Source organism: Neolamprologus brichardi, chromosome 15 (genome assembly GCF_056152115.1).
Source record: "Neolamprologus brichardi isolate AB-2024 chromosome 15, ASM5615211v1, whole genome shotgun sequence".
Lineage (NCBI taxonomy): Eukaryota > Metazoa > Chordata > Actinopteri > Cichliformes > Cichlidae > Neolamprologus > Neolamprologus brichardi.
Genome location: NC_142118.1, coordinates 38,779,145 through 38,806,857, shown reverse-complemented (window position 1 = coordinate 38,806,857; position 27,713 = coordinate 38,779,145). Strand labels below are relative to the sequence as shown.

At 45.9% G+C, this 27,713-nt stretch overlaps 1 protein-coding gene across 3 annotated transcripts in view; it reads left to right on the top strand.

The window, feature by feature from the left end:
- szt2 (SZT2 subunit of KICSTOR complex) overlaps positions 1 to 24,659 on the top strand; it is a 118,411-nt gene extending 93,752 nt beyond the window's left edge. For all 3 annotated transcript variants that reach the window (XM_087852907.1, XM_087852906.1, XM_087852905.1), the window contains exons 66-74: positions 706 to 780; positions 8,847 to 8,912; positions 15,330 to 15,543; positions 17,569 to 17,746; positions 17,834 to 17,956; positions 18,105 to 18,621; positions 19,027 to 19,137; positions 22,393 to 22,461; positions 22,543 to 24,659. In XM_087852907.1, the coding sequence (XP_087709033.1) occupies positions 706 to 780; positions 8,847 to 8,912; positions 15,330 to 15,543; positions 17,569 to 17,746; positions 17,834 to 17,956; positions 18,105 to 18,621; positions 19,027 to 19,137; positions 22,393 to 22,461; positions 22,543 to 22,686 (1,497 nt within the window). In that variant the 3' untranslated portion in view covers positions 22,687 to 24,659. The remainder of the gene's footprint in view (positions 1 to 705; positions 781 to 8,846; positions 8,913 to 15,329; positions 15,544 to 17,568; positions 17,747 to 17,833; positions 17,957 to 18,104; positions 18,622 to 19,026; positions 19,138 to 22,392; positions 22,462 to 22,542) is intronic.
- Positions 24,660 to 27,713: the final 3,054 nt, after the last annotated feature.

Genomic DNA, 27,713 nt, shown 5'->3' with positions numbered 1-27,713 from the left:
GAAGGAGAGCACGACACACTGACCGACAGCCACATCCTGCTGGTAGCTCTCAACAGTAATGACCTGCGTAAAGCCCCAAACTTACAATAGTGAAACGCTGCCAGAGTGCTCTCGAGCATTCCCAGTAAAGCATTTGTACCTGTGGTCGGTGCTCAGCTGTGGTCGGTGCTCAGCTGTGGTCAGTGTCAGCAGCGCTGCCATTGCAAACACTCAGAGTGAATCAGCATCAGCCTGCATCGTGGGTCACGCTGAGTAACTCGTGTTTCCCACACGAGCGTCTTTCTTTAGGCCTTCAGTCGTGTCCAGCTAAGGTCTTCCTCCCAGGTTGTTATGGCAACCTTTTTGTTTACTGTGTCCCACACTTAACGTACAACGAGACACGACTGGTGTGAGACGAGTGAAATAAGCCACAGTGTTTGCCAAAACCTCTTAATGAGAGTGGGAGGAGTGTGTAATCACTGTTGTGTTGTGCGTTTGATGCTGTGTGTGCTCTGATATCCTGGCATTGTGTGTTTGTTTTGCCGTTTGCTCATCCTTAGTTAAAGTGAAACATTTTGACCTTTCGACATATTGTTTGTTGTGATGCTGAGGATAGATTTTATTTCACATACGAGCCTTCAGCTGTCCTTGACTCCCTGTGTGCATCTTATGGATTATTTCACTCTGGTGTTGAGTAACCTCGTGGTCTCTGTGTCACTCCACCAGGGCTCTTACTTTTGTGTGAAGCAGTATGCACTGGAGTGTTCCCGTATTCCCATGGGCCAGACCGTCAACTCGCAGGTAAATGCTCGACACTGATCTGCACTGTGTGTGGACACACAACACTGAGCTCCGTGTCCTCAACAAGAACATAAAAGAGCGAAAAGGAAACACAAAGCAGAACACAAGTGATCACAGTGGGAGGCCAGGAGTGCCGATCTGTGTGCATCATGTAGGTTTGGGGTTCTGACTGGTGTTGGTCTGCTGGGCTGATCACGGGTCTGCTTTATGATCATGGGCTGAAATCTTTGTTTAAATCAGTTTTTGTAGGAACTGATATCCTTGAAATTAAAGCAGTTTTTAAAATGTAGATTTTTTTCAACAACAAACACTTAAACTCTTTCAATATAAATGCTGAATAAATTCCTTGTAGTCTGTTGTTTAAAAACCACATTTTCAGAAGCCCCTTCACACCATTGGTGCCTCACGTGAGTCGACATGTAGATTTTATCACTCTGGTTACATTTTTCCAGCTGTTAAATAAAAAATAAGATAAAATAATCATTTAAAGCAGCCGGTCCCTGACAGAACGATGTGAAGAGGTGAACCACACGTAGCTTTTATGCTAGCTTGTCTTTACTGTAGTTTAGTGTTATTTGCCTCTTCTGTTCGTGCTGCAGTTGAATATTATTATTGCTCTGATGCAGTTTCAGAGCCACGTGTTCATTGCTACGGTCAACAGCTGTTCAGTTAGTCTGGTTTACAGCGTGTTTCTTTGCTTCGTTCGATGTCATTTCCACCCTTTGTCTGTTTATCCTCCGTGAGCAGAAACACAGTTATTAATAAATAAGAATAAATTAAAATAATCCTCTGGCTGAGACAGAAAAACCTCCACTGTTATTTTCACATCTACTCGTCATGTCAGGTCCAACTGGGGTAAATTCGTCATCATAAGGTGGCGCAACTTCAAAGTGTTCGGCCAGAACCATCTATGAGAAACTGCACTGCAGTGACCAAACAGGCTGCAGCCATACAAACACTCGCTGTTGGAGCCAAAGCTGCTCTGTCATCACTTCTCTTCATAGCTTTCATGGACAGAAGCTGCAGGTTGAAGAGCATCTATCTATGCTAGCTTTAGCAGATGACCTGCTTATCTTGGTGTCATTGACCTCTGAGTGGGAGGAGCCTAGGATTGGATATTTAGCACTTTCAAGTCTGAGGCCGTGGTTCTTAATGCGTCTTTATGGTACAGGATTTGTGGCAGTAGCAGGTGTCTGTGTATGCAGAGCTTAATGATGGCGTAAGTAACAAATGCAGGCATGCTGGCTTCCAGTGACCCAACAGCATGTAGCCTGATGTGGATGATGACATGATTCACTGCTGGTTTCATGGAAAATGTGCTGGAACAAAAAATGAGTGTCAGTGCAGCAGTACAACAAAAACACCTAAGATTTAAAAAACCTACAGCAGGAGAAGCTCACACGGGACCCTGCAGGGGCACGTTTCTCTTGGTGACAGTAAACAGCTACAGCATGTAGGCAATAATGTCTGCAGGCTGGGTGGAGGACCGCTGCATCATTCAGCCATCGGCTGGAAGCAGGCAGAGCCCACTCAGGGCCGGGAGGGTCGCTGCACCTGTGAAGGAGATGTAGTCTTTCAAGGCCCTCACATATTAGAGTAGAGTAGAGTAGAAGCGTGCCCCTGTGGTAAAGACAGAGGAGGAAGAACTGTAGATTTGTGTGGCGGTCAGCATCACACGTTTGCGTACGGCCACGAGCAAAATAATACGATTCTGTGAAAAAGCACGACACAAGCTTCCTCCAGAGGATGTGTGGACACAAGAAGCAGAGTTGACTGTCAGTAAAAAGAGCAACAGGTCAGTGAAAGTGGCATTTATCCAAAACACAGTACAGTAGCAAGGACATCAGCCAGTTCAGGAAGTGATCCTGTGCAATCAAATCTCACTGACTTTGAATTTGCTGGTTTGTGTTCGAGGTCATCCTGTCGAGCACTTCTGACCAATCAGTCTGGTCGTTTCAGACTCTCTGTGGAAGTCCGACTACTTCCTGTGTAATCAGCAGTCTCTCAACTTTACTTTGAGTTCAGTGGACACATTTGTGTTGTAGTGTTAAGTAAAAATGGTGCCGCTGTCCTGCGTTTATCCTGCTGTCTGTGCTGTCACATCCACGCTGTCACAGGGCAACCACAGAGTCTCAGCTGCAGGGACCTGGAGCACAGTCCCATGATTTAGGGAGGAACATGTTCCTGGACTCGCCTAACCCACCTTTAGGCTCGTGAAACTAAACTAAACTTCTCAGTCACAGAGGCAGGAAACAACAAACTGCTCCAAATGTTCTCCAAGCTTATCAGCTCCTTTTATCAGTGCTGGCATGTTATTTTCTGATATTTGCATAAAAATGGCATCAAACTGGTGTCAGAAGCAGCAACAATGAAGCTTTTTTTCTTTCTGTTGAGACTCAGATGATGAAACATGAATCTGGAAATATTGAGCCAATCGATAAAGAATCAGACCTAATAACAGCATTCATGTCCCGAGTTTTAGTCTTATCTTCATTTTAAATGTGTTATATTTATGAACAGAGTGGCTGTAAAATTATGAATCAGGATTCAATCACAAATGGATTTTTAAAAATATATCCGCCTTTTCTCGATCTGCACATAAAAGCTAACACCTGTTTGTGGTTTCCATCCATAGGTGTGTATTTTCTGTTTTGAGTTCACATGTTTCGAGTAACTGCCTGTGAAGATGAAATCCTGACGCTGTCCAGCAGCGACTGTTCATCTGGAAAGAAAATCACTTTGCTCCAGTACTTTCACCGTCCAGGGTGTTTTTCACACTGTGTCACTTTTCAGATTTCATTGGGTCTGCCTCTCCGTGCTGTTTCACGCTGTGCATCCTGAACATGTATTACTGCAGGAGAAAAGTATTTCAGAGCAGGCACACATGGCCTGCCTGCTTTTAGCAGTGGAACTTTTTAAAAGCCCATTTCAATCTAAGTGGGTGTTAACGCAACTGTTTGCAGAGCTGCAAAAAGTCAGCTGGTTTTTATTTATTTCTATTTTTATTTAAATTTGCCTCCAGTTTCAGACCCGCTGTTTCTAACACTTGCTGATGTTTAGCTGAAGGGAGGAATAAGTCCAAGTTCTCCTCTCTGTGAGGTCCTCCCATCATGCACGAGTGACAGTTGCTGCCATCAAGCTGGACGCCAAATATGTTATAGCAAATTCAACATTGGTGAACTGTTTCTGACACGTGTGGCTTCAGCCTGCAGCTCGGCCCCCTGACAGCAGTTTACTATTAGCCATGTTGCACTTCCCATCTCATTTCACCTCGTCTGTTAGAGCATACTCCACGTGGTTTAACCTAAAGATGCATTATTTATCAAATGTATTATTGTCTGATGCATAAAATAATATGCTTACAGCACACCTGTAGCCTGAAGAAACCAGAGTCAAAGTAACAACAAAAGTAAATAATTCAGGTGGAACCTTTTCCAAGTTTTAGGATCAAACAGCCTTTTGATCCTCTCATCATTAGTTGTTGTACTGGTCCAGCGTCAGAGGAACATCCTTTTAGTTTTTGGCAACTTCACTATAATAATAATAATAATAATAATAATAATAATAATAATAAAAATATATATTACTATATAAATCATTCAAGCATGCAAAAGTTACTGAACTCAAAGGATGACTGAGCGTTGTTTGTTTTACATATCACATAAACAGCTATGCAGATGACACACAAATATATATCACAATGTCAGCAGGAGACCGAGGCCCTGTACAGGCTCTTGGTAAATGCGTTTAGGACATTAATGACTGGTTGTGCCACAATTTTCTCCAGCTAAACAAAAACAAACTGAGGTAATAGTCTTTGGAGTCAAAGAAAAACGATTACAGGTCACCAGAGAACTTCAGTCTATACACCTAAACACCACAAACCAGGAGAGAAATGTTGGTGTAGTGATGGATGCAGACCTAAACTTAGAAGAACACATTAAGACAATAACAAAGTCAGCTTACTATCACCTCAAGAATATTTCAAGGATCAAAGATCTGATGTCTCAACAGGACCTGGAAAAACTCGTCCGTGCATTCACCTTTAGTAGGCTTGATTACTGTAACAGCATCTTTACAGGTCTACCTAAAAAAATCAGTCAGACAACTGCAGCTCATTCAGAGCTCTGGTGCTCGAGTCCTCACTAAGACCAAACAAGTGGACCACATCAGTCCAGCTCTGAGGTCTTTACACTGGCTGCCTGTCCGTCAGAGGATAGACTTTAAAGTTCTGATGCTGGTCTATGAAGCTCTGAATGGTTTAGGACCAAAATACATCAGTGACCTCCTGACCCAGCATGAACCTTCCAGATCCCTCAGGTCATCTGGATCCGGTCTTTTATCAGTTCCCAGAGTCAGAACCAGACACGGAGAAGCCGCATTCAGCTTTTATGCTCCTTATATCTGGAACAAACTCCCAGAAAGCCTCAGATCAGCTGAAACACTCAGTTTATTTAAATCCAGGTTGAAGACTCACCTGTTCTCAGCTGCATTTGAATAAAACACCAAATCCACCTGTTTTACTTTTAAGCTTAAATTTCAAAACTTACATTTTTTTTCCATTTTAAATCTTTTTATTTGTTTTTGTTTTTTAATGTCTCTGTGAAGCTCTTTGAATCACCTTGCTGTAAATAAACTTGCCTTACACTAGTACAGCTGTTACTGCAGCTGAATCTGTGCAATATGTGGGGTTTGTTCCAAAAATGGATTTTCAAAGAGCTGTTAGCTGCATATGAATGAACGAATTTATTACATAATAACAAACACTGTGATAAAATCAAAAAATGCAAATATTTTAGAAATCTGTCAAAGTTTAAAACGAAACAATTATGTTATTTTTAAGGCAGATAACAACTGGCGCACTGGACTTCCTTTGATGCATGAATGACAACCTCACTCTGTTTTTATTCATCTTTGAAAAATTGATTAGATTATTTTAAACATGAAGTCTTTTACACGTTTTCACTCCGGTGGACGTGGTGTGTGTGGAGCGACACATCAGTGTCAGTGTTGTGGTTTATGTGTTTACCATCAACACTGACACCAACAGGAAGCAGCCTCTGAACAGCTGCGTCCACTGCAGTGACCGCTGTGCATTAAACGGTTAATCAAGTATTTATCTGTAATTTGGCGTCTTATAAAGATCATAATATACTTCACTTTATTTTCTGTTTTTTGGTAAAAAATGATCATTTAGATGAACAAACTTGCACATAGTGGTGAACTAACCATTACAGAAATATGTCAGAAAGGATTTTAATGAGCAATACTGCTGTTTTAGAGCAGCTGCAGCTTAAACCGCACACTGGGGTCAGGCACGGTGTGCAGTGTGTCCTTAAAAATACTGAGGAAATTAGATAAATGGAGGATTCAAGACTACATTCACAGGTAACTGTGAAGGAGGCAGGAGCAGGAAAAGGTAACCAGCGGCAACCAGAGATAAAAATAAATAAATAAAATCCTACAAGAACACTTCATGAATCAAACCATCAGTTTTTATATCGAGTAACAGGAAGTGTAAACATGCAGGGAAATAATGAGACCTGCATTAATCTGCCTCGTGAATTTTAAAGCCAAGTTAGACGCAGCAATATTCAATAAAAAAAGACAACAGAAGCTAATTGCCATTAGTTCTGCTAAACTTTGTTTATATAGACCTCTTAAATGAAATGTCCTCTGTCTTGTATAAATGACATTTCTACTTTAGGATGGCTCACAGGAAGTACCGTCAGCCAAAGTGCAACTTCATGTGCGTTCCCGTGTGCACAAAGCTGTGATGGTTTGTTCTGAGCATGAGCAGAGGCGCTTTTTCACTTCTGTTTATGGATTTTTGAAGAATTTCCGACCTTGAAGATTCAGCTCTTATCCCGAGTGCCAGCAGCTCCGGTCCTTGTTCTGGTTCTATATTAGGTGAACATCTCTCCCACTTGTGACTGATCCATTTTCAGATTAGGGGGTCGGTGCACTTTGATGTGACGAAGGCAGAGAAAGATGTTTTGAAAGATGTCATGCTGTTTGTTTCCCTCCCCGTGGTGTTGTCAGGATGTCTACAAAGTGATGTGAGAGGTTGACTGTGTTGAAAGAGCCTGAGCCTCGAAGCACAGTGGGGAGGCCAAAGGGTTTAAGTGTTGAGAAAGCAAGAAAGGTGCATTCGCTGCAGCTATTGTGAATTAAAGATGTCCATAAATCCTCAAAAAAAGCTTGACATTGAGTGAATTAAGCGTAAACAAAGTGTTTTATGTTTAAAATGAATTATCTCTGCAGCCCAGAGATGTGTTCCCTGTGTTAGAGAGGGAGTCATAATCGCAGTATTTACAGGTGAGAGCACGTTCTGAAGTGGCTCTTCACATTGGCCCAAACATTATACACAGAAGCAATGAATGGCTTCTTAATTAATAGATAATTTTAAACAGTTTAGAATATAATTTGCATTTAAATGACGATGTTGCTGAAACACTTTAAACAGGAGACTTGTTGACATGTGAGATAAGATAAGATAAAACTTTATTAATCCCTCGAGTGGGTTCCTCTGGGAAATTTGGTCTCCAAAAGCACCGACAGAAGTTACAGAGCGTGAGCAGCATATTATATACACACACACATATAAATACAGAGACATATATAAATAAAATATACGAAGGGGATAAATAGGAATAAAAATAAAAATACAAGTGAATTGCACATTTCAAGTATTGAGGTCTGTTGCACCGTTGACTATTAACAAAAAGTAAGAGGCACTACAGCTTAGTTGTTCCCCCTCCTTTGTCCTCCTGTCTCCCCTCCCTCCCCCCTGCAGAGAGAGGGTGAGAAACACACAGATATAAAGAGAATGAATGCTCATGCTGGCCACATTAAAGGGGACCCGTTTATTTCCAGCCTCTGTCCTTTGGCTCTGTTACAGCAGCTTTGCATGATTTGCAGAACAATCCTTGTTAATATCAATAATATCAGTGCAACCCCTCAGTTCATCATCCGTCTGACAAAACCTCCCATCTTTCTCCTCATTGGATGCCCCTCATAAGCAAAAAGATTTGATTGGAAGGTGGGCTTGATCTGTGCCTGAGACAATAATATCAGAGTAAATAGTTTCAGTCTTTGTATTCAGATCTAAGAGGTGGAACAGTGTTTCAATAAGCCATCATACAGGCTGCATGCAGAAACGAACTCTTACCCAATACTTCCGTGTTTTTCCTAAATGTGAAAATACTGTGGAATCTTTTCCATTTGCAGATTTTTTTCTACTTTAATTTGTTCAAATATTGTTTCTCGTGCTCCTCTGATCATCAGTGAATTTAATTGCCCAGCACACATGCAAAGTTTCAGACGGTGTTCAGGACGAGGACTGTGGTAATTCACTCGTTAGCACTTGTTAGTGCTGTCAGTATAAAATGTCTTTATAAATAAACACAGATTAGTTGCATTAGTATTTGGGGTTTACAGCAGCGTGCATTAACGTTAATGTGTTCCTCTTTGACAGTGTTCTGGTAAATACTGAGAAATAAAGGAATGGTAGCCACAGCAGGCAGCTCGTTAGTGACGTGACACCAACTTAATGAATGAAGCGTAAAGTTTGCTAATAGCTATGGATCAGCCCCAACATTAGAACCACATATCATGTGATTATTATAAGTCCAAGCCCAGGTCGTTGAGCTCCTAACACGCCGATCCCAGTCTGACGGTGCATCTGTGGGAACCTGATCCTGAGGCCAGCAGAAGGATGTGCAGCTTATCCACAGGATGGTGGTTTTAATGTTGGGGCTGATCGATGGATATATCAGTCTTATGATGCTTTACTGAAGTCGTATTATCCACAAGTAGTTGCCTACTAACCAAGATGCCTATTACTGTTACTATCAGCTAGTCAGATTAGCTGAGCTGGTTAGTGTCACACTAAAAACAATAAACACATCCCAGTCCACAGTTGTAGAGTGTGTATGTAATGTGGATATTTGTAGTCTGAAATGGTTTTGTTTGATCTCTTAGCACATCTTCAGTCTTCCTTTCCATCCATCTGTCTGTGTGTCTCTGTGTCTGCCTAGTCCCACCTCATGTCATCTCTCCATCAGGGCAGCCTCCTCACCAAACCTCGTTGCAAGCCGTTTCCAGATGCCACACCAGTATCTGACTGTGCGGTATGTCCCAGCCATTCTCAAGGGAGGGGTGTCTCACTACAATCAGGCTCCACCCCTCTTCGCCACTCTATGCTTGCTCTCATCAGTCCTGGTCTCTTTCCTTTCAAGTTTCCCTGCCTGTCTCTGTGGGAATGATTGGGTTTAATGTTAAATCAAGTGCACTGTGGGAGCTACTGTTGCTGCAAACTACAGCTTGACTGTAAAAACGCATCTTTAGCTTAAGGCAGGGACTCAGACTTAAGTTATACAATGAAAATGATGCATTTATACCTGATTGTGTTGAGGATCAGGTGAGAGCCAAGCACTTCTATGATTTTCTTTTTCCTTTTCTGTTTCCAACAGGCTGTCTTCTCTGTGGTTGTTGGTTTGGTGTTTTGGGTGTTGGAGCTAATTTTTTATGCAACCACTGTTTTTCTTTTGCCCTTCCTCTTCTTCCTCTTCTTCCTCTTCTTCCTCTTCCTTCTCTTCTTTAGCAGCCAGGTGGTGATTGGAGCTAGGGTCTGTGTTCATGTGTGAAGGTTCAGTCTTTGAATTACACAGAATGTAAACTGCTGCTTCTGCTGCTCCGCTGCTACAGATAATACTGGAAAATTCTGTATAATTTCTATTATACAGAATTTATACAGAACTATTAATTCATTTAAATTGTTAGTGACCACTGGGTGTTTATAACTGTATATCTGAGTAAGTATATGTTGTTCCCCAAGGCTCAGTTATTGGGCCACTTCTGCTTAAATGCTGCATGTTTAGCAGCGTGATGGTAGCTACAATTGAAACATGCCATCAATGACTCATTTCATCGATTTTTCTTCTAATATTTTCAGACAATTTTGATATATTTTCTTTGTAATGTAAAGCTAAATGAGCTTGAGTCAAGTATTAATTAACAGTATAATGGTAGGTTGCAAAGTGCAGGCTGTGAGGGTGGGGCCACAAGGAGTTTGTTTAAATCTTATATTCTAGATTTTAAAATAATCATTAAAAAAATCATTTATAGGAGAAAAAGGTCAAAGGATGAAAATAAATCACTGAAAGCGCACAAACTTTACAAGCTTGTGTGGTCATCCAGATTGTGATTATTAGGTTATCGTGAGCTGAAGAAGATTTTTTAGAATTTGAAATGATCTGTCTTAAGTTTGAGTATTTGATAATTATTAGTATCCATCCATCTTCATCCGCTTTATCCGAGGCCGGGTCGCGGGGGCAGCAGCCTGAGCAGAGAGGCCCAGACCTCCCTCTTCCCAGCCACCTCCTCCAGCTTATCCGGGGAAACACCAAGGCGTTCCCAGGCCAGCCGAGAGATATAATCTCTCCAGCATGTCCTGGGTCTGCCCCGGGGCCTCCTCCCGGTGGGACATGCCCGGAACACCTCACCCAGGAGGCGCCCAGGAGGCATCCTTGTCAGATGCCCGAACCACCTCAGCTGGCTCCTTTCGATGTGGAGCAGCAGCGGCTCTACTCTGAGCCCCTCCTGGATAGCCGAACTTCTCACCCTATCTCTAAGGGAGAGGCCAGCCACCCTTCGGAGGAAGCTCATTTCTGCCGCTTGTATCCGTGATCTCGTTCTTTCGGTCACTACCCACAGCTCGTGGCCATAGGTGAGGGTAGGGACGTAGATCGACCGGTAAATTGAGAGCGTCTGCATTACTGCAGCTGCAGCCCCAATCCGTCTGTCGATCTCCGGCTCCCTTCTCCCATCACTTGCGAACAAGACCCCAAGATACTTGAACTCCTCCACTTGGGGCAGGAACTCATCCCGACCCGGAGTGGGCACTCCACCCTTTTCCGGCTGAGAACCATGGCCTCAGATTTGGAGGTGCTGATCCTCATTCCCGCTGCTTCACACTCGGCTGCGAACCGTTCCAGTGCGAGCTGGAGGCCGTCACCTGATGAAGCCAACAGAACCACATCATCTGCGAAAAGCAGAGATGAGATTCAGAGGCCACCAAAGCGAAAGCCCTCCGCCACTTGGCTGCACCTAGAAATCCTGTCCATACAAATTATGAACAGAACCGGTGACAAAGGGCAGCCCTGGCGGAGCCCATCACCCACTGGGAACGAGTCCGACTTATTGCCGGCAATGCGAACCAAGCTCTTGCAATGGTTGTATAGGGATTGAATGGCCCGTAGCAATGGGCCAGACACCCCATACTCCCGCAACACCTCCCACAGGACACCCCGAGGGACACGGTCGAATGCCTTCTCCAAGTCCACAAAACACATGTAGACTGGTTGGGCAAACTCCCATGCACCCTCAAGTATCCTCGAGAGGATCAAGAGCTGATCCAGTGTTCCGCGACCAGGACGAAAACCGCATTGTTCCTCCTGAATCCGAGGTTCGACTAGCGGACAAACTCTCCTTTCCAGCACCCTGGCATAGACTTTCCCAGGGAGGCTGAGGAGTGTGATCCCCCTGTAGTTGGAACACACCCTCCGGTCTCCCTTCTTAAAGATGGGGACCACCACCCCGGTCTGCCAGTCCACGGGTACTGCCCCTGATCTCCGCAACATTGCAGAGGCGTGTCAACCAGGACAGCCCTACAACGTCCAGAGCCTTCAGGAACTCGGGGCGGACCTCGTCAACACCAGGGGCTCTGCCACCAAGGAGTTGTTTAACTGCCTCAGTGACCTCGCCCCCGGAAATTGGCGGGTCATTCCCCTCATCCCCAGTCTCTGCTTCCTCCTCGGAAGACGCGTCAGTGGGATTAAGGAGGTCCTCGAAGTATTCCTTCCACCGCCTGACAAATTTTCTCAGGCGACGTCAGCAGTGCTCCACCAGCACTACACACAGTGTAGGTAGAGCACCGCTTCCCCCTCCTGAGACGCCTGACGGTTTGCCAGAATCTCTTCGAGGCAGTCCGAAAGTCTTTTTCCATGGCCTCTCCGAACTCCTCCCACACCCGAGTTTTTGCTTCAGCCACTGCCCGAGCCGCATTCCGCTTGGCCTGTCGATACCTGTCGGCTGCCTCCGGAGTCCCACAGGCTAACCAAGCCCGATAGGACTCCTTCTTCAGCCTGGTGGCTCCCTTCACCTCTGGTGTCCACCATTTGGTTCGGGGATTACCACCACGGCAGGCACCAACCACCTTGCGGCCGCAGCTCAATGCAGCAGCTTCGGCAATGGAGATGCTGAACATGGCCCATTCGGACTCAATGTCCCCAGTCTCCCTCGGAATGCTGTTGAAGCTCTGCCGGAGGTGTGCGTTGAAGATCTCGCGGACTGGGGCCTCTGCTAGTCGTTCCCAGCACACCCTCACTACACGTTTAGGTGCACCAGGTCTGTCCAGTGTCCTCCCCCGCCACCTGATCCAACAGTTGACAACTCAGCCCCTCTCTTTACCTGAGTGTCCAGAACATATGGTCGCAGGTCTGGTGATACGATTACAAAATCGATCATCGACCTGCGGCCTAGAGCATCCTGGTGCCACGGGCACTTATGGACACTCTTATGTTTGAACAAGGTGTTCGTTATGGCCAAACTGTGATTTGCACAGAAGTCCAATAACAAAGCACCGCTCGGGTTCAGATCAGGGAAGCCGTTCCTCCCAATCACGCCCCTCCAGGTCTCGCTGTCGTTACCCACGTGAGCATTGAAGTCTCCCAGCAGGACAACAGAGTACCTGGAGCACCTTCCAGCACCCCCTCCCCCCCCCCCCCCCCCCCCCCCAGGGACTCTAAGAAGGCTGGGTACTCCGAACTGCCACTCAGTGCATAAGCGCAGATGACAGTCAGGACCCGTTCCCCGACCCTAAGGCGCAGGGAACAAACCCTCTCATCCACCGGGAAAAACCCCAACGTACCGGCAGCAAGCCGAGGGGATATTAGAATACCCAGCCCAGCCCGCCGCCTCTCACCAGGGGCAACTCCAGACTGAGACAGAGTCCAGCTCCTCTCCAGGGGACTGGTTCCAGAGCCCAAGCCGTGCGTAGAGGTGAGCCCGACTATATCTAGCCGGTACCTCTCAACCTCACGCACCAACTCAGGCTCCTTCCCCACCAGAGAGGTGACATTCCATGTCCCTATTGCCAGTCTTGGCAGCCGGGGATCAGTCTGCCAGGGCCTCCGCTCCTGGTCGCCACCCGGCACACAATACACCCGACCCCTACGGCGCCTCCTGCGGGTGGTGGGCCTGCGGGAGGATGGGCCCATGTCTCCTCTTTGGGCTGTGCCCGGCCGGGCCCCATGGCCCGGCCACCAGACGCTCGCCCTCGGGCACCCTCCCCGGGCCTGGCTCCAGGGCGGGGCCCCGGTAACCCTATCCTGGGCAGGGTAAACGGTTCCCTCGATGTTCTCTTCATAAGGGTCTTCTGAATTATTAGTAACGTATGTAATTATTCTGTGCCTAAACCTGACCAAGCAGCCAGAGAAAGCAAACGTACTGCAACACTCACACTAACATATCCTCAGGGTTTTACTTTTAAGAAAATCAGGTACTAAATACATAAGCAGAGAATTAGACACTCATCAGCCACTTTATTAGAGACACCAACACTGCAAATACTAATGGGCCAATCACATGGCAGCAACTCAATGCATGTAGACATGTAGGCATAGTCAAGAAGACCCGAAGTTCAATCCGAGCATCAGCAAATGTTATTTAAGTGATGAATGTGCGATTTTTCAACACAGACACTTGTAGGGTTTACAGAAGATGGTCCAGTAAATGCCAGTGGTCAGAGGAGATTGGCCAAGCTGCTGTTAGCTGATGGGAAGCCAACAATAACTCGGTCAATTGCTCATTACAACCAAGGTACGCAGAACAGCATCCCTGATTACACCGAGTGAGAAGCTCTACAGCAGCAGAAGACCACACCGAGTGCAGCTGCGTGCACGTCAGGAAACTCTCATGATCTGAAACTGGATTCTTGAACCTGATTCTGCTGTAATCAAAGGTTCAAAGTGTGGATCCCACACAGCACCTTCAGGGTGTGATGTAACAGGAGACTTCAAATCTACAGCATGTGTATGACACTATCATGTCAGTGTGAACCATGAGGAATGGTGCCAGCACCTTGTTGAATCTGTGCCACGAAGCACTACGGCAGTGCTGAAGGGGGAAAGGTGTGCCTGGTAAAGTGGCTGTGAGTGTATGTTTGCAGTTGTAATACACACATCACAGCTGGATAACTGTTGTTACACCTGTTGGGTTTCAGATCACTGCATTGTGATAGCACCACTGCAGAAATGTGAGTCTTTTTTCCAGGAGTGAAAACGCAGAGCCTCACAGGGACGTATCGATGGATGTCACAGTCTGAGAGCTTTCTTCTCGTCGCTCTGCTTGTCTTTCTTTCAATCAGCTTGCTTTGTATTCTCTTCTTTTTCTTCTTCTTGTATGACCTCGCTGATTACAGCTTCTCCCGTCAATGCAGCCGCTGTCATTAATTTCACTTCCAGCGAGTGCCGCTGACAGGAGACGAGCTGCAGCCCCACGACTCAAACTGGCAATTTGTTCTTGTCAAAGTTACACGGAGTGTTTAATTAACTAGAACATGAACCATTTGGGATTACAGGTTAGGAAATAATAAATGTTAGCGTGATAGCGAGGAGGACACACACACACAGGAACTACCTATGAACTGCAGAGAGCCGCGCAGTCCCATTGGCTTCCGGCTCCATAGATAACAGGCCAGGAGGTCACACTTAATTTGTCTGCCAGACTGCAGGAACACCGCTGGGGAGAGAAAAGTTAATATTCATCTTTTCATTCCTGAGTGCAAAAGAATATTCTTCCTCATTCTTATCTCTGCGGTGAGGGTGCTGATGAAAGTCTTCTGCCCTTTTGCCAGTTTCTGGACAAGTGTCGAGGCAGGAAAAGGTTCCAGACGGCGAAGAGATGAAAGTGTGTAGCTGCAGAACGCTGCGCAGTCTTTTCTTGGCTCTCTGATATAATGAAGCTGCTTTTGTGCACGTTCCAGGCAAATGGTCCAGATCAAAGTAAAAGCAGGAGTAGCAATTAGAGCTCCTTGTAAACTCTTATTGTGCTGTAATTAACTGCACAGCACAGCCTCTCACTGCAGCCATTTGCATTTGCAATTATTGCTTTTGTCAGCTTCCTTTTGATGTTGGATTTAATTAAAAAGGATATTATTATGAATCTGATTGATATCAAAGTTGCTTACAAAAGCTTCTCAGTAAGGAGCGATGGGAGTCACAGTGCAGCAGGGCCTTAAGGTGTGCTGTACAAAGCAGTCTCTGTTGGAGTGGCTGGAACAGCAGGTCCTTCCCCTTCAAATGCAAAACAGTTTCATACATGGACGCACAGATAGACACTCAGAGTTAGCGCTGTCTGCCAGATCAGTTTTGCAGAGGCATTCAGACTGACGTGAGTTTGGCGTTAGAGCACCTCCTTCTTTTTCCCGTCTGTGTCAGCGAGTCACGCTGTCCTGGTGATGACCGTCTCACAACCTTCTGTTGCAGCTCTCCATGCTCTTCACTGAGGAGTGTGATAAAGTCAGGGACACCATGCACGTTCACTCCTTCAGCTACGACTTCCACCTGCGAGTGGTTCACCAGTACCTGGTCGGCTGCCACATGACGCTACGGCAAGGCTACCAGCTCACCGACTTCCTGGACGACTTCATCTCCCATCACCCCGACATCCCCAAGTTCGGCCGCAACCACGTCTTTCAAGGTGATTCTGGTGTTGCTGACTACATCCGAATCCCATGTGATGATAATGATGTTGTTTTTGATTCTGCCATCATTTCTAGCTTTTCAACATTTACAGCAGCTGCCAGAGCTGACAGTGAAAGTAAACAAAAGATGGCAACACAGTGAACGGTGAACAGAACATTTACTAAAGGGAACAAAACTCGAATTCACCAGAAACTAAGACCAGAAAAAACAAACTGACAAATAAATGAAAAATAGGCCCAACAATCATCATGTGATCAGAAGCATTTGGCCTGTGGGTCAGTGCCCACACAAACACACTGGTTCTGATGGGAAATACAAACTAAGGATCCAGTTATATCCACCATATAGCTGCACGTCCTCACTAAATTGCGAATGGCATTCCCCATCTTTATGGTGTGATTAGGTTTATCCAACCTTAAAAAGTGCAAGGTTATGACTTTAATTTGCATTTTTCCCTCCAGCTTTCAACTTCCCCCTTTTACCTAATGGTCCCTGATACATGAGATGAAGTCTTTCCACCAGCTTCATTTAACAAAGACTTGCATCTGAAAATGTGTCTGTGTGCTGAAGTCTCTGAAGTTATTCGCAGCACATTTATGTTGTGGTCATTTTAAAAACAAACTCTGCTGTCTAAGCATAAACTATGCAGACATGCAGAAAAAAAAAAGTGCACCGAGACCTTTTGGAGGTCTGGATTAAATCCCAAACAAACTCCCACCTGGAACCGAGGTGCACACGGCAAGTTTGGGTTAAACTCCTGTAGCTAAACAGGTAAATCTGAATCATCCACAGCGATGGTTAATGAACTTTTTGTTTTTTGTTCTGAAATAAACAACTTTAGCTCTTATTCCCCCCCTGTGGTTGATTTAGCACAGAGTTTAGTCGCTAACCTCTGCTAGCACGAGTACTGGAAATCTACTGAGGTGAATTTGTGTTCATGTTTAGCATCTTCTCCAGCTCCCTCTGGTGGTCAGTGCAAACCAAAACCAAAACCGTAGGTTAGCAAACATCGTCAGAAAACAGGTTGTCAACACTGCAGGTTACCTGGTGTAATGTTTTTCAGCTAAAAAGAAACATTGTCTGACTCCAACCAACTATATAAAGAGTAACTGAAGGTTAAATGCAGCTAACATGTCCTGTTTTAAGCCAGACACTCACACCTCCGCTCCGCTGCGTCTCAGCCACCATCTCTCTGGCAGACAGAGCGCTCGAGCCAGAGCAGGGGAGAGCTGGAACAAACCATTTTAAGAGGGGGGGGGGGGGGGGGATTTCTATACTTTTGTTGTTAAAATGTTACGTCTCAACCAAGTACTGAATGCTTTTTATATTTTTAGTAGTGTGTCACACAAACAGCAAATATTGTCAAAAAAGTAAAAAAAAAAAAAAAGTAAGAAATCTGTGGGGGTGATTTTAGCCCATTTTTGGGGGTGCTGCACCCCCCCAAAATGGGCTAAAATCGCCCCTGGTTTGACTCCACAATCTTTCCCGAGCCTTTCTGTGTGGAGGTTGCATGTTCTCCCCAGGTACTCCGAGCTTCCTCCCACAGTCCAAAGACGTGCAGTTAGTGGGGTTAGCTAATTGGTGATCCTAAATTACCCATAGGTATGAATGGTTGTCTGTCTCTGCGTTAGCCCTGCGACAGATTGGCGACCCGTCCAGGGTGTACCCCGCCTCTTGCCTTATGGCAGCTGGGATATGCTCGCGCCATTAAAATGTGTGGCTCCAGCCTCACTCTCTTTGGATCACCATAAGCAGGTAACCTTGAACCTTAAACCAAAAGAACCAATTGAAATTCTATTCAGAGTAAATATTTGAAATTGTTTCACTGAAAGACGAGTTCACTTCCAGGTGCTTCAGCTCCTCTGTGTCCCGCCTCCGTTCGAGCGTCACCAGCAGCTCTCTGAGCCGCTCTGGATCGATGAGCAGATGTTTGTTTTTCCATCAGAGCTTCTCAGACTGTGTGTGGACAGGAACCACTGTGTTTGTCTTTCTGAGCGTCTGTGATTCTTGTGTAAATCAGGGAGCTTCTCCATCTCCACGGGGATGATAACGGCTCACCAGCTCTACAACTACATCACCGACCACGCCAGCACGTATGGCATGAAGCCGCTCCGCATGTCGAAGGCTGCGGTCGCCACTGACAACAAGAAGGCGATGCCTGAGCTTCATGAGTATGCCCTGGTGGCTCTGTGGAACAGGTGAAGAAACACCTCTAACCTCAGAATAAACCTTCTCTCCTCATATCTGCTGCTCAACTTTACCTTTGTTGGCTCCTCTTGCTTTAGTTCGGGCTCTTACAAGGATCTGGACGGTCTGCCCCACCACGATGACTTCGATGTTTCCCTGGTGGTGTGTCACAACGCTGCTCCGTTTGAGGAGCAGTCAGACGGGGAGCGGCATCTGCTCAGGTAAGATCTACAGTTTGTTTTATCTGACATGGGCTGACACAACCTAAAGAGTGGTGGACGTTTCACTGGCCAAACAAATGTGTTAACACTACATCACTGAAGGCACTGGAGAAACTTCTGCTGAGTCTCATCTCGTCCCTTTTCATAGGCTTCGCTTCTACGTGATCATGACGAGTCAGCGGGAGCTGTTCCCACGCCTCACTGCAGACATGCGCCGCTTCAAGAAGCTTCCTCAGATCCACCGTGATCCCGGGGAGCTGGGGGGGCGGCTCTCCCAGGATCGAGCAGAGGCTTCTGGGTCACGTGGTTCTGAGCAGGACCTCTGGGAGGAGGGTTCGTCGGAAGCTTCAGCAGCCTTGGCTCCAAGTGATGGCAACGAGTTTTACCCTCTGACAGGCAGTGGACCGGAGGCTCAGGGGCTCCTCTACGCCTCCCCTCTGTTCCCTCTTCTCAACAACGAGGTGGCGTCTGCCCGCAGACAGATCCAGATCAGCGTGGAGCAGGCCATGGGTCACTGCCGCAGGGACAACCTGTGGAGGAGGCTGTTCCACGGCGAGCATGTGGCCCTGGATAAACTGAAGCTGGCCAAGTTGTCATTCAGCGAGCTGGAGGAGCTGCTGGAGGCTGTGCAGAGCCGATCAGTGGGGGAAATCGACCCGCAGCTGGTGAGACTCTAATTTTAGCCTTAAAGATTCAATCATGACTATCAAACGTCAGCAACACAAAACACCTTGATTACTAAGAACACAGCTCCACACAAATGAACCGCCAGCAGCTCGACACCCTGTCATTTAAACACAAAGCAGCACACAGCTAAGCATCGGTGCTCCCACAGAGCTGATCAGGCTCTCGCTGTGACCTCAGGCAGCTGCAGATGAGCTGCAGATCAAACATCAGCTCGCACATACAGCTCACATGTTAGCAGGAGCTGTGAACGGGATTTTGTTAGTTAAAGGAGGAGGAGCTTTTAAATGATACATCTGCAGCCTGAATATTTGACTTTGCAGGTGAAACCCAGTAAAGTTTCTGATGATCAGTGTTGTAACTGTAGTGTGAATGTGTTGCTGCAGGACTGTTTCCTGACCATGGGTCCAGCCTGGTACCAGAGTCTCATCAAAGTCCTGCTCAGTCGCTTCCCTCAGAGCTGCAGACACTTCGACGACAGCGGCATCCAGTATCTGGTGAGAAAAAAAAGAGACAGGCCCCTGTATCTAGGGATGCACCGATACCACTTTTTTGGAAACGAGTACGAGTACTTGCATTTCAGTACTCGCCGATACCGAGTACTTAATAAAAACATGATTTAAATTTACAGGTAACAGCTTTAGTCCTATAATTTAACAAAAAACAAACAAACACGGGACTAGTTTGGAACATTTATTTAAAATGAAAAGCATGTTGTATGCAACATATTACAGAATAAATAATTATAAAAAACAAAAATTAATGTTAAATTTGTTCGTCTGTTTCTCTGTTTAGAAGTCTCACAAGCACAGTCACAGCTGGGATGACATCAGAGGCTAGTGCGTCGTAGCTGCTCACTTTTTTAGTTAGTTCCTCAAAGGGGGCGAGGATGGCAACAGTCGTCTCCATAAGAGCCCATTGGTGAGCGGTGAGATAGTCAGGGAGTTCGTGCTCGGACACGCCCAGCACTCGCTTTTGCTCAATGAGGGACTGGAGCATGTAATACGTGCTGTTCCAGCGCGTCTGTACGTCCTGCTGCAGTCTCTTTATTGGCTGGTTGAGCTGTCCCTGAATGTCCTCGAGGCGGGAGTAGGCTAAGGCGGAGTGTTTAAAATGCCCAACTATTTTCTGTCCCACTGCTATAGCATCAGCTATGCTCCTCTGTGCTAATAAGCGTGGGTAAATAAGCGTGGGTAAATAAGCGTGGGTAAATAAGCGTGGGTAAATAAGCGTGGGTAAATAAGCGTGGGTAAACTCTTTGTACTCGTTGTCGTGTTGGGATTTTGGTGCTTGATTAAATTGTGTTAAATGCGCTACCTTTAGAGCCTCTGGACAATTTCGCTGAGCACAATTTGCAGTCCGCCTTTGTTTTCGCGTCTTCGTTCACTTTGAAATAGTTCCACACGACTGATACAGTGGGGCAAAAAAGTATTTAGTCAGCCACCGATTGTGCAAGTTCCCCCACTTAAAATGATGACAGAGGTCAGTAATTTGCACCAGAGGTACACTTCAACTGTGAGAGACAGAATGTGAAAAAAAAATCCATGAATTCACATGGTAGGATTTGTAAAGAATTTATTCGTAAATCAGGGTGGAAAATAAGTATTTGGTCAATAACAAAAATACAACTCAATACTTTGTAACATAACCTTTGTTGGCAATAACAGAGGTCAAACGTTTACTATAGGTCTTTACCAGGTTTGCACACACAGTAGCTGGTATTTTGGCCCATTCCTCCATGCAGATCTTCTCAAGAGCAGTGATGTTTTGGGGCTGTCGCCGAGCAACACGGACTTTCAACTCCCGCCACAGATTTTCTATGGGGTTGAGGTCTGGAGACTGGCTAGGCCACTCCAGGACTTTCAAATGCTTCTTACGGAGCCACTCCTTTGTTGCCCGGGTGGTGTGTTTTGGATCATTGTCATGTTGGAAGACCCAGCCTCGTTTCATCTTCAAAGTTCTCACTGATGGAAGGAGGTTTTGGCTCAAAATCTCACGATACTTGGCCCCATTCATTCTGTCCTTAACACGGATCAGTCGTCCTGTCCCCTTGGCAGAAAAACAGCCCCATAGCATGATGTTTCCACCCCCATGCTTCACAGTAGGTATGGTGTTCTTGGGATGCAACTCAGTATTCTTCTTCCTCCAAACACGACGAGTTGAGTTTATACCAAAAAGTTCTACTTTGGTTTCATCTGACCACATGACATTCTCCCAATCCTCTGCTGTATCATCCATGTGCTCTCTGGCAAACTTCAGACGGGCCTGGACATGCACTGGCTTCAGCAGCGGAACACGTCTGGCACTGCGGGATTTGATTCCCTGCCGTTGTAGTGTGTTACTGATGGTGACCTTTGTTACTTTGGTCCCAGCTCTCTGCAGGTCATTCACCAGGTCCCCCCGTGTGGTTCTGGGATCTTTGCTCACCGTTCTCATGATCATTTTGACCCCACGGGATGAGATCTTGCGTGGAGCCCCAGATCGAGGGAGATTATCAGTGGTCTTGTATGTCTTCCATTTTCTGATGATTGCTCCCACAGTTGATTTTTTCACACCAAGCTGCTTGCCTATTGTAGATTCACTCTTCCCAGTCTGGTGCAGGTCTACAATTCTTTTCCTGGTGTCCTTCGAAAGCTCTTTGGTCTTGGCCATGGCGGAGTTTGGAGTCTGACTGGTTGAGGCTGTGGACAGGTGTCTTTTATACAGATGATGAGGTCAAACAGGTGCCATTCATACAGGTAACGAGTGGGGGACAGAAAAGCTTCTTACAGAAGACGTTACAGGTCTGTGAGAGCCAGGGATTTTCCTTGTTTGAGGTGACCAAATACTTATTTTCCACCCTGATTTACGAATAAATTCTTTACAAATCCTACCATGTGAATTCATGGATTTTTTTTTCACATTCTGTCTCTCACAGTTGAAGTGTACCTCTGGTGCAAATTACTGACCTCTGTCATCATTTTAAGTGGGGGAACTTGCACAATCGGTGGCTGACTAAATACTTTTTTGCCCCACTGTATGTCTCGCCTCGCCTTCTCCCAGCTCTGAGCTGCAGCCGGGGCCTGGGGGCGGGCACTCGGGGCCTGGGGGCGGGCACTCGGGGCCTGTGATTAACCCCTTACATGCCGCTCAAACATAGACAGGTCTCAGACCGTGGTATCGGTCCCTGGTATCGGGGGACTTTAAACGAGTACGAGTACTTTAGAAAATGTGGTATCGAGGCCGATATCGGTATCGGTGCATCCCTACCTGTATCCATGAGTTTCCCTCCGCTGTGGCTTCACAAACGGGCAGCAAAACGTTACCAGCCAACAACAAAATGAAGGCGTTCCCTTTAATGCTCAGGATCATCGAGATCCCTTTAAAAAAGTCTAAAAACGTGAAGCGTGCGTGTTGGAAACACGACCGCAAACTTCATCTCTAAGCACAGCTCCATTAGTCTCTAATAGCATTTCTCTGGACACAAATGGGATCATTTTGCAGACTTGACCTAGAAACACGTAATGCAACACACGGATTAGTCTCACTCATGTTGCACCGTTCACACTCGATTGTTCGAACAGTTCAGTCGTGTCAGAGTATAAAAGACCTCGAGTGACTGACAGGTGAGAGGATGGAGCATCGAGGTCACAGCGAGAGCTCCAACATGAACTGCAGTAACACACATTTCTTCTGTATCTGTGGAGACATTTGTGTTGCACACACCTGTTCACCTCGTCCTGCTAACGTCCACTCGTGTCTTTGTACTTCAGGCTGTTCTGAACCAAAAGTTCACCGACTGCTTCGTTCTGGTGTTTCTGGACAACCAAGCTGGAAAAACTGTGAGTTCTTAAACACGTCTGACTTATTTGTTCTTATAATAAAATCATGCAAAGTTCTCAGATTTCATCTTCCTCCCGCAGAGTTTAAAGGTCGTGTTTCGGGAGCCGCTGCCGTTGCAGCCGCAGGCCGGCAGCAGCCCCCCTCCTCAGCTGGTGTCCATGTATCATCACCTGGAGTCTGTCATTAACACCGCGTGCTACAATCTGTGGACCGGGCTGCTATAGCACTCGAACCCGAGTCGTCTTTAACACAAGAAAAATGGAAACGACAGCAGAAGGAAATGAGAAGAGAAGCTTTCGATATCATGCTGAGCAGCAACATACTGGACTCATGTGCACGAAACCGTCTTAAATGTTAAGGATCATAAAGTTGAGCAGACACTACGATGTTCCCTCGCAGCTACTGTACGAGCCTTCAAGCAGCACCGTGACCACAGCAGAAGCTCCTTTCTTACCATTATTGTCACGAGTCAGACGGGCGATCAACATCCAGGTGATTTAGCCTGATAAAGAGAACTGCAGGCTACATGCAACAACAAATCAAAACGTACAAAATCATTTTTCAAAAGTGATGTTTTAGATCTTTGACTGTAGCAGCTGAGACATGTCAGCAACATCTCTCATCCTGAAACAGATTCAAAAATGGGCTGAAGATAAAGACAAAGCAGCATCACTGGCTCCTCGAGGAGCTTGAGGTCATTTGCAGTGCTTGATAATTTAATATGTAGCATATATCAAACTGAGTCAGTCCAAACACGTGGGGCAGTCTGATCTGAGTAGGTGAGATGATCTGTAGCTTTTCAGGGCTCATATCTTTAACCTTTAACCTCCACCAACGTCGTGCCAAATCCAGAACCAGTTCCACGTATTTCCACCTCCCTAAAAATGTACTGATACTTGTAAGCATGGCACCACAAACTGATGATGCCTTGCTGCCTCCAGTTCTTCCAGGAAGTGAGGATAATGAGACGTTCCCGAACAGCTCAGCTGTGTCCCGGGTCTGCCACGGGGTCTCCTCCTGATTGGACGTGCCCACAAAACATCACGGACCTGAACCGCGTCATCACAGACGTCAGAGCTCTGCTGCTGTGATGGGATTCTGGTGTCATAGTTGAGGACGTACCTTCACCACCACAACCTGCTGCAGCTCCACATCCATCTGTCAATCTGGAAAAAACTCGGAGCATTCGGTGCTCAAAAGGCACAAAGGTAGAGCGGGCTTCACCGAGTTAGTGGTGAAGAGGTTTGTGATGACTTCCAGGATTTTACCGACTCGTAATTCCTGCTGCCAGCTGATGGTGGACGACCTGGAAGGTGCTCTTTCACACATTCTGATGGATATGACGCGGCGAGGACGCCGTCGATGCACGGACAGGAACATCGTGAGTGTGCAGCAGCTGTTTGACATCATCGAGCCTGAGTCCGTGGTCAGAATGCAGCACTTACATGCGTCCTGCACAAATTTAAAGCTCCACATCTTCACTAATGTCTCAGCGTCGGATCTCGTGCCTTCTGATAGTATTTAGCTTCACGCCGCATCAGTGTTAAAACAAGAAGAGACGGCCCAGATGTCGGTGCGCAGAGTGGGAAGGCTTTTATGTTCAATTTTCAAATGCGTCAAAGCTGTTTCCACTTGAACCCCACTGCCATATCTGCTGCCCTCAAGTGCCTTTCTCTGTTTATTTTTTCTCCCTTTTTTCACTCCCAAACCTGTGAAGTGACGCTGCTGTCGTTCAGGAGATGTGTGGAAACACACTGCTGGTGTTATGCAGCGCAAGTGCCTGAGTCAGTTTGGAGAAATGTGACAAAAATTGCCTTTCATAAGCAGGAAAATTGGTCATATTAACTTTGGTGATTTGCATAATAGCGTGCCACATGTCATCAGCGCCGAGTGTTTCCAAAGCATGTTGGGGTGGTGGTGTGTGCTCTCAAACAGCGTGGCTCTCATACCTCCACCTGACGCAGGACTGTTACATCACAACAGGAAGGCTTCGTGTCCAGCGCGGCTCCTGCAGGAGTCGTACGTCCTGGGAGGGAACCGAACAGGTCTGAATGTTAAACACTGGATTATTCATCATGCAAAATGTGAACTGTAACCAGACAGCCCTGTAAAAGAAAACCTGCACTACCTGTGTCGTGTATATTGTGTATATACAGAACACTTTATACAGTATGTAAAGTTAAATAAACGAGTTACAGAGTGAGAGTGTGCTGAACTGTTCTTCACTGTGCAGCTTCCTGTCGTGACAAAACTTTAGTGCAGGACTGTCCGACTCCAGGCCTCGAGGGCCGGAGTTCTGCAGGTCTCAGATGATCCAACACGGCTGAATGACCTCCTCAACATGTCGTGAAGTTCTCCAGAGGCTGCCAATGAACTCATGTGATTCAGGTGTGCTGACCCGGGGTGAGATCTAAAACCTGCAGGACACCGGCCCTCGAGCCTGGAGTCAGACGCCCCTGTTTTAGCATCTTCAAACCTGCAGTGTGTACATCACAGTGTGTCAGGTTGTACACCAGAGCATTTATTATAGTTCAGGTGTTCAGTCAGTGGAAATGTGGAAATAACTGCAATTTAAAAAAGGTGCAGCTAGTTGGGAACAAAAGTAAAAGATTTAATGGAGGCGTTAATACCAAAGTCAGCATGAGTCAGTCAGGCGTGACAACACAACATCAGTGTGTCTATAAAACTGATTTGTGGTCTCATTAAATGAAGCCAGAGTGGTTTTGACACTCGTCCCATCCATGTCACATTTTCATGTCTGTGTTATTTTTAAATGTGTTCATTAAGGTTGTGAATCAGAGATCATTGGGTTAAAATGCAACAGCTGGACTGAAATAGAAAAAGCTTCTTTCAGGTTTCACACGTGTGTCTCTGCAACCTTTAGAACTGGATCAAACAGATTATCAGTGTTTTTGTTTAGAGACTGCAATGAAGGGGAAAAACATTTAAAAAATAATTTCTTGTGAAACCCGGACAGTCTGCTACGTCCTCTCGGACTTGAGACTCTGCAGCACATATTTGATCTCCTCCAGTCAAATTGATGATCCTCCGACTTCATTTCCATTTTTAAGATGAAGTCACGCTGAGGAACGTCTGCTTGCACCCACCTCATTTATCAGAGCCTGTGTCAGTGCAAAAGCTGAGTATTTACCCTGGGACGTCTCAGTATTAGTCCACGTGCACAGTTTCACCCTGGGAATGACCTCGGTCACAGTCCCATTAATGTCACACACAATTATGAGCACAGTCCTGGTCTCAGTGCTCAGCGTCTAGCATCCAACCAAAAAATAAGCAGTCCACTGAAAACCGTGGAAGAGTTTTAAAGAGATGTTTGCTCTCAGCATGTTTTTCTGGCCAACAGTTTACGCCAGCTGCCCATCCTGATGCAACAGTTCCAGTATGCAGATGTGTTTATAAGGGGAAACCTGCAGTCAGCTGGGGCTGAAGAAGCACCTGGATGAGTGAGAAACGTTTCTCCCACTGAAAACGTCACGTCCAGATAAACAGAATAACTTTATGGGATGAAAAAAAGAAACAAGCTCGTGGATTGTTTCACGTCCGTGTCACTAACACCAGAGGAAGAGGAAGAGCACCGTAGTAATGCCAGTAAATAAAGACTGTGGGTGTCTCTGGTGATGCAATTGTCATAGCAACACAAATCACTCACGCGGTCCTGGCTGAGCTTCAATTAGCACTTGGCACGAGCCGAGGTAACTGCCTCTTACAGATTCAGTTCATGTACACAGCTGAGTGATCGCTCACTGCAACGATCAACGTTTTGATGCTGAACCGCACAAGCAGCCAGTCAAAGCATCATCTGACTGCTCTACACATGAGAAACACAGAAAAACATTTTCTCAACTTTCAGTGCAAAAGCAAAGCAGCAGGTTCACCGTACTGCGGTCAAGTGAGCCCTCACTTACGAAGTCACAGTCAAGCCGCCAGCCGCACCTAAAATGTTGTTGCACTACTCTTACGCATATTACGGTATGGGTGAAGCCCGGCTTAGAAACGCAGTCTTTTGTGTCCTGACAATATTTTACTTCACAATCCACTCCCAGTTTGGTTCATCTCCACTTTTCCCCCTGTGATCCACAGCCCAAATTACTGTATGATTCAGAGAAAATTAACAATAAAATTTACCCAATTTACTCTACTGTACTTTTAATATCCTCATCTTTGAGCTCAGATTACAGGAAAACTGTAAGAGGTGACGCAGATATTTCACTGGATTCTGACTCTGGGTGACCCCCACTCTGCACCCTGTCATCCACAGCAAAAATTACTGTACGGATTTCCAGAAAATTGATCGTAAACTTTGCACAATTTACTGTACTGTACTCTACATATTCTCATCTTTGAGCTCAGATTACAGGAAAACTGTAAGAGGATATTTTCACTGGATTCTGAATCGAGGCCATCTCCTCTCTGCACCCTGTGATACTTCTTGCAGGCCTTTCAGACTGATCTGGTAAGAGCCTTTGGTAATCGGGCCTACAACAGGCCTGTCATGTTCATGTGTGATGATCCCTGGTACTCCTCCGATCCGTTTCCATGACATTCTGCAGAACAAGTCTAGAGGATCTGCTGCAGAAGTGCTATGTCTTACTGAGTGGCCAGCATTCAGCACAGCAATTCAACATTCCCATTCTTCATCGATGTTTGAGCCATGTCATGAAAAATGCCAAGGACCTTTGTAAAAAACATTTATATCAATAATGAAAAAGAATACAAGATTTGTAATGTAAAGGTCTCACTAACAGTGATTTCATTCATTCATTTTCCAGCATTCCAGAGAACTACAGGCTTGGAGTGCATGTGTTTGGGCTCTTTGCATGCTGTAATAACTTAACAGACATGATGTTGTCCATAGTGCAGCAATAGTGTTTTGCAGTCCTTGTAGTGGAAGGAACGAAACAAAACACTACAACAACTTGAAAATCCTCATGCAAAAACGGGGGACCCTGGATTCAGAATCCAGTGAAAATATCTGTCACCTCTTACAGTTTTCCTGTAATCTGAGCTCAAAGATGAGGATATTAAAAGTACAGTAGAGTAAATTGGTTAAATTTTATTGTTAATTTTCTCTGAATCATACAGTAATTTTTGCTGTGGATCACAGGGGGGAAAGTGGAGATGAACCAAAACTGGGAGTGGATTGTGAAGTCAAATAGTGTCAGGACACAAAAGACTGCGTTTCTAAGCCAGTCGGCACCCATACCGTAATATGCGTAAGAGTAGTGCAACCACA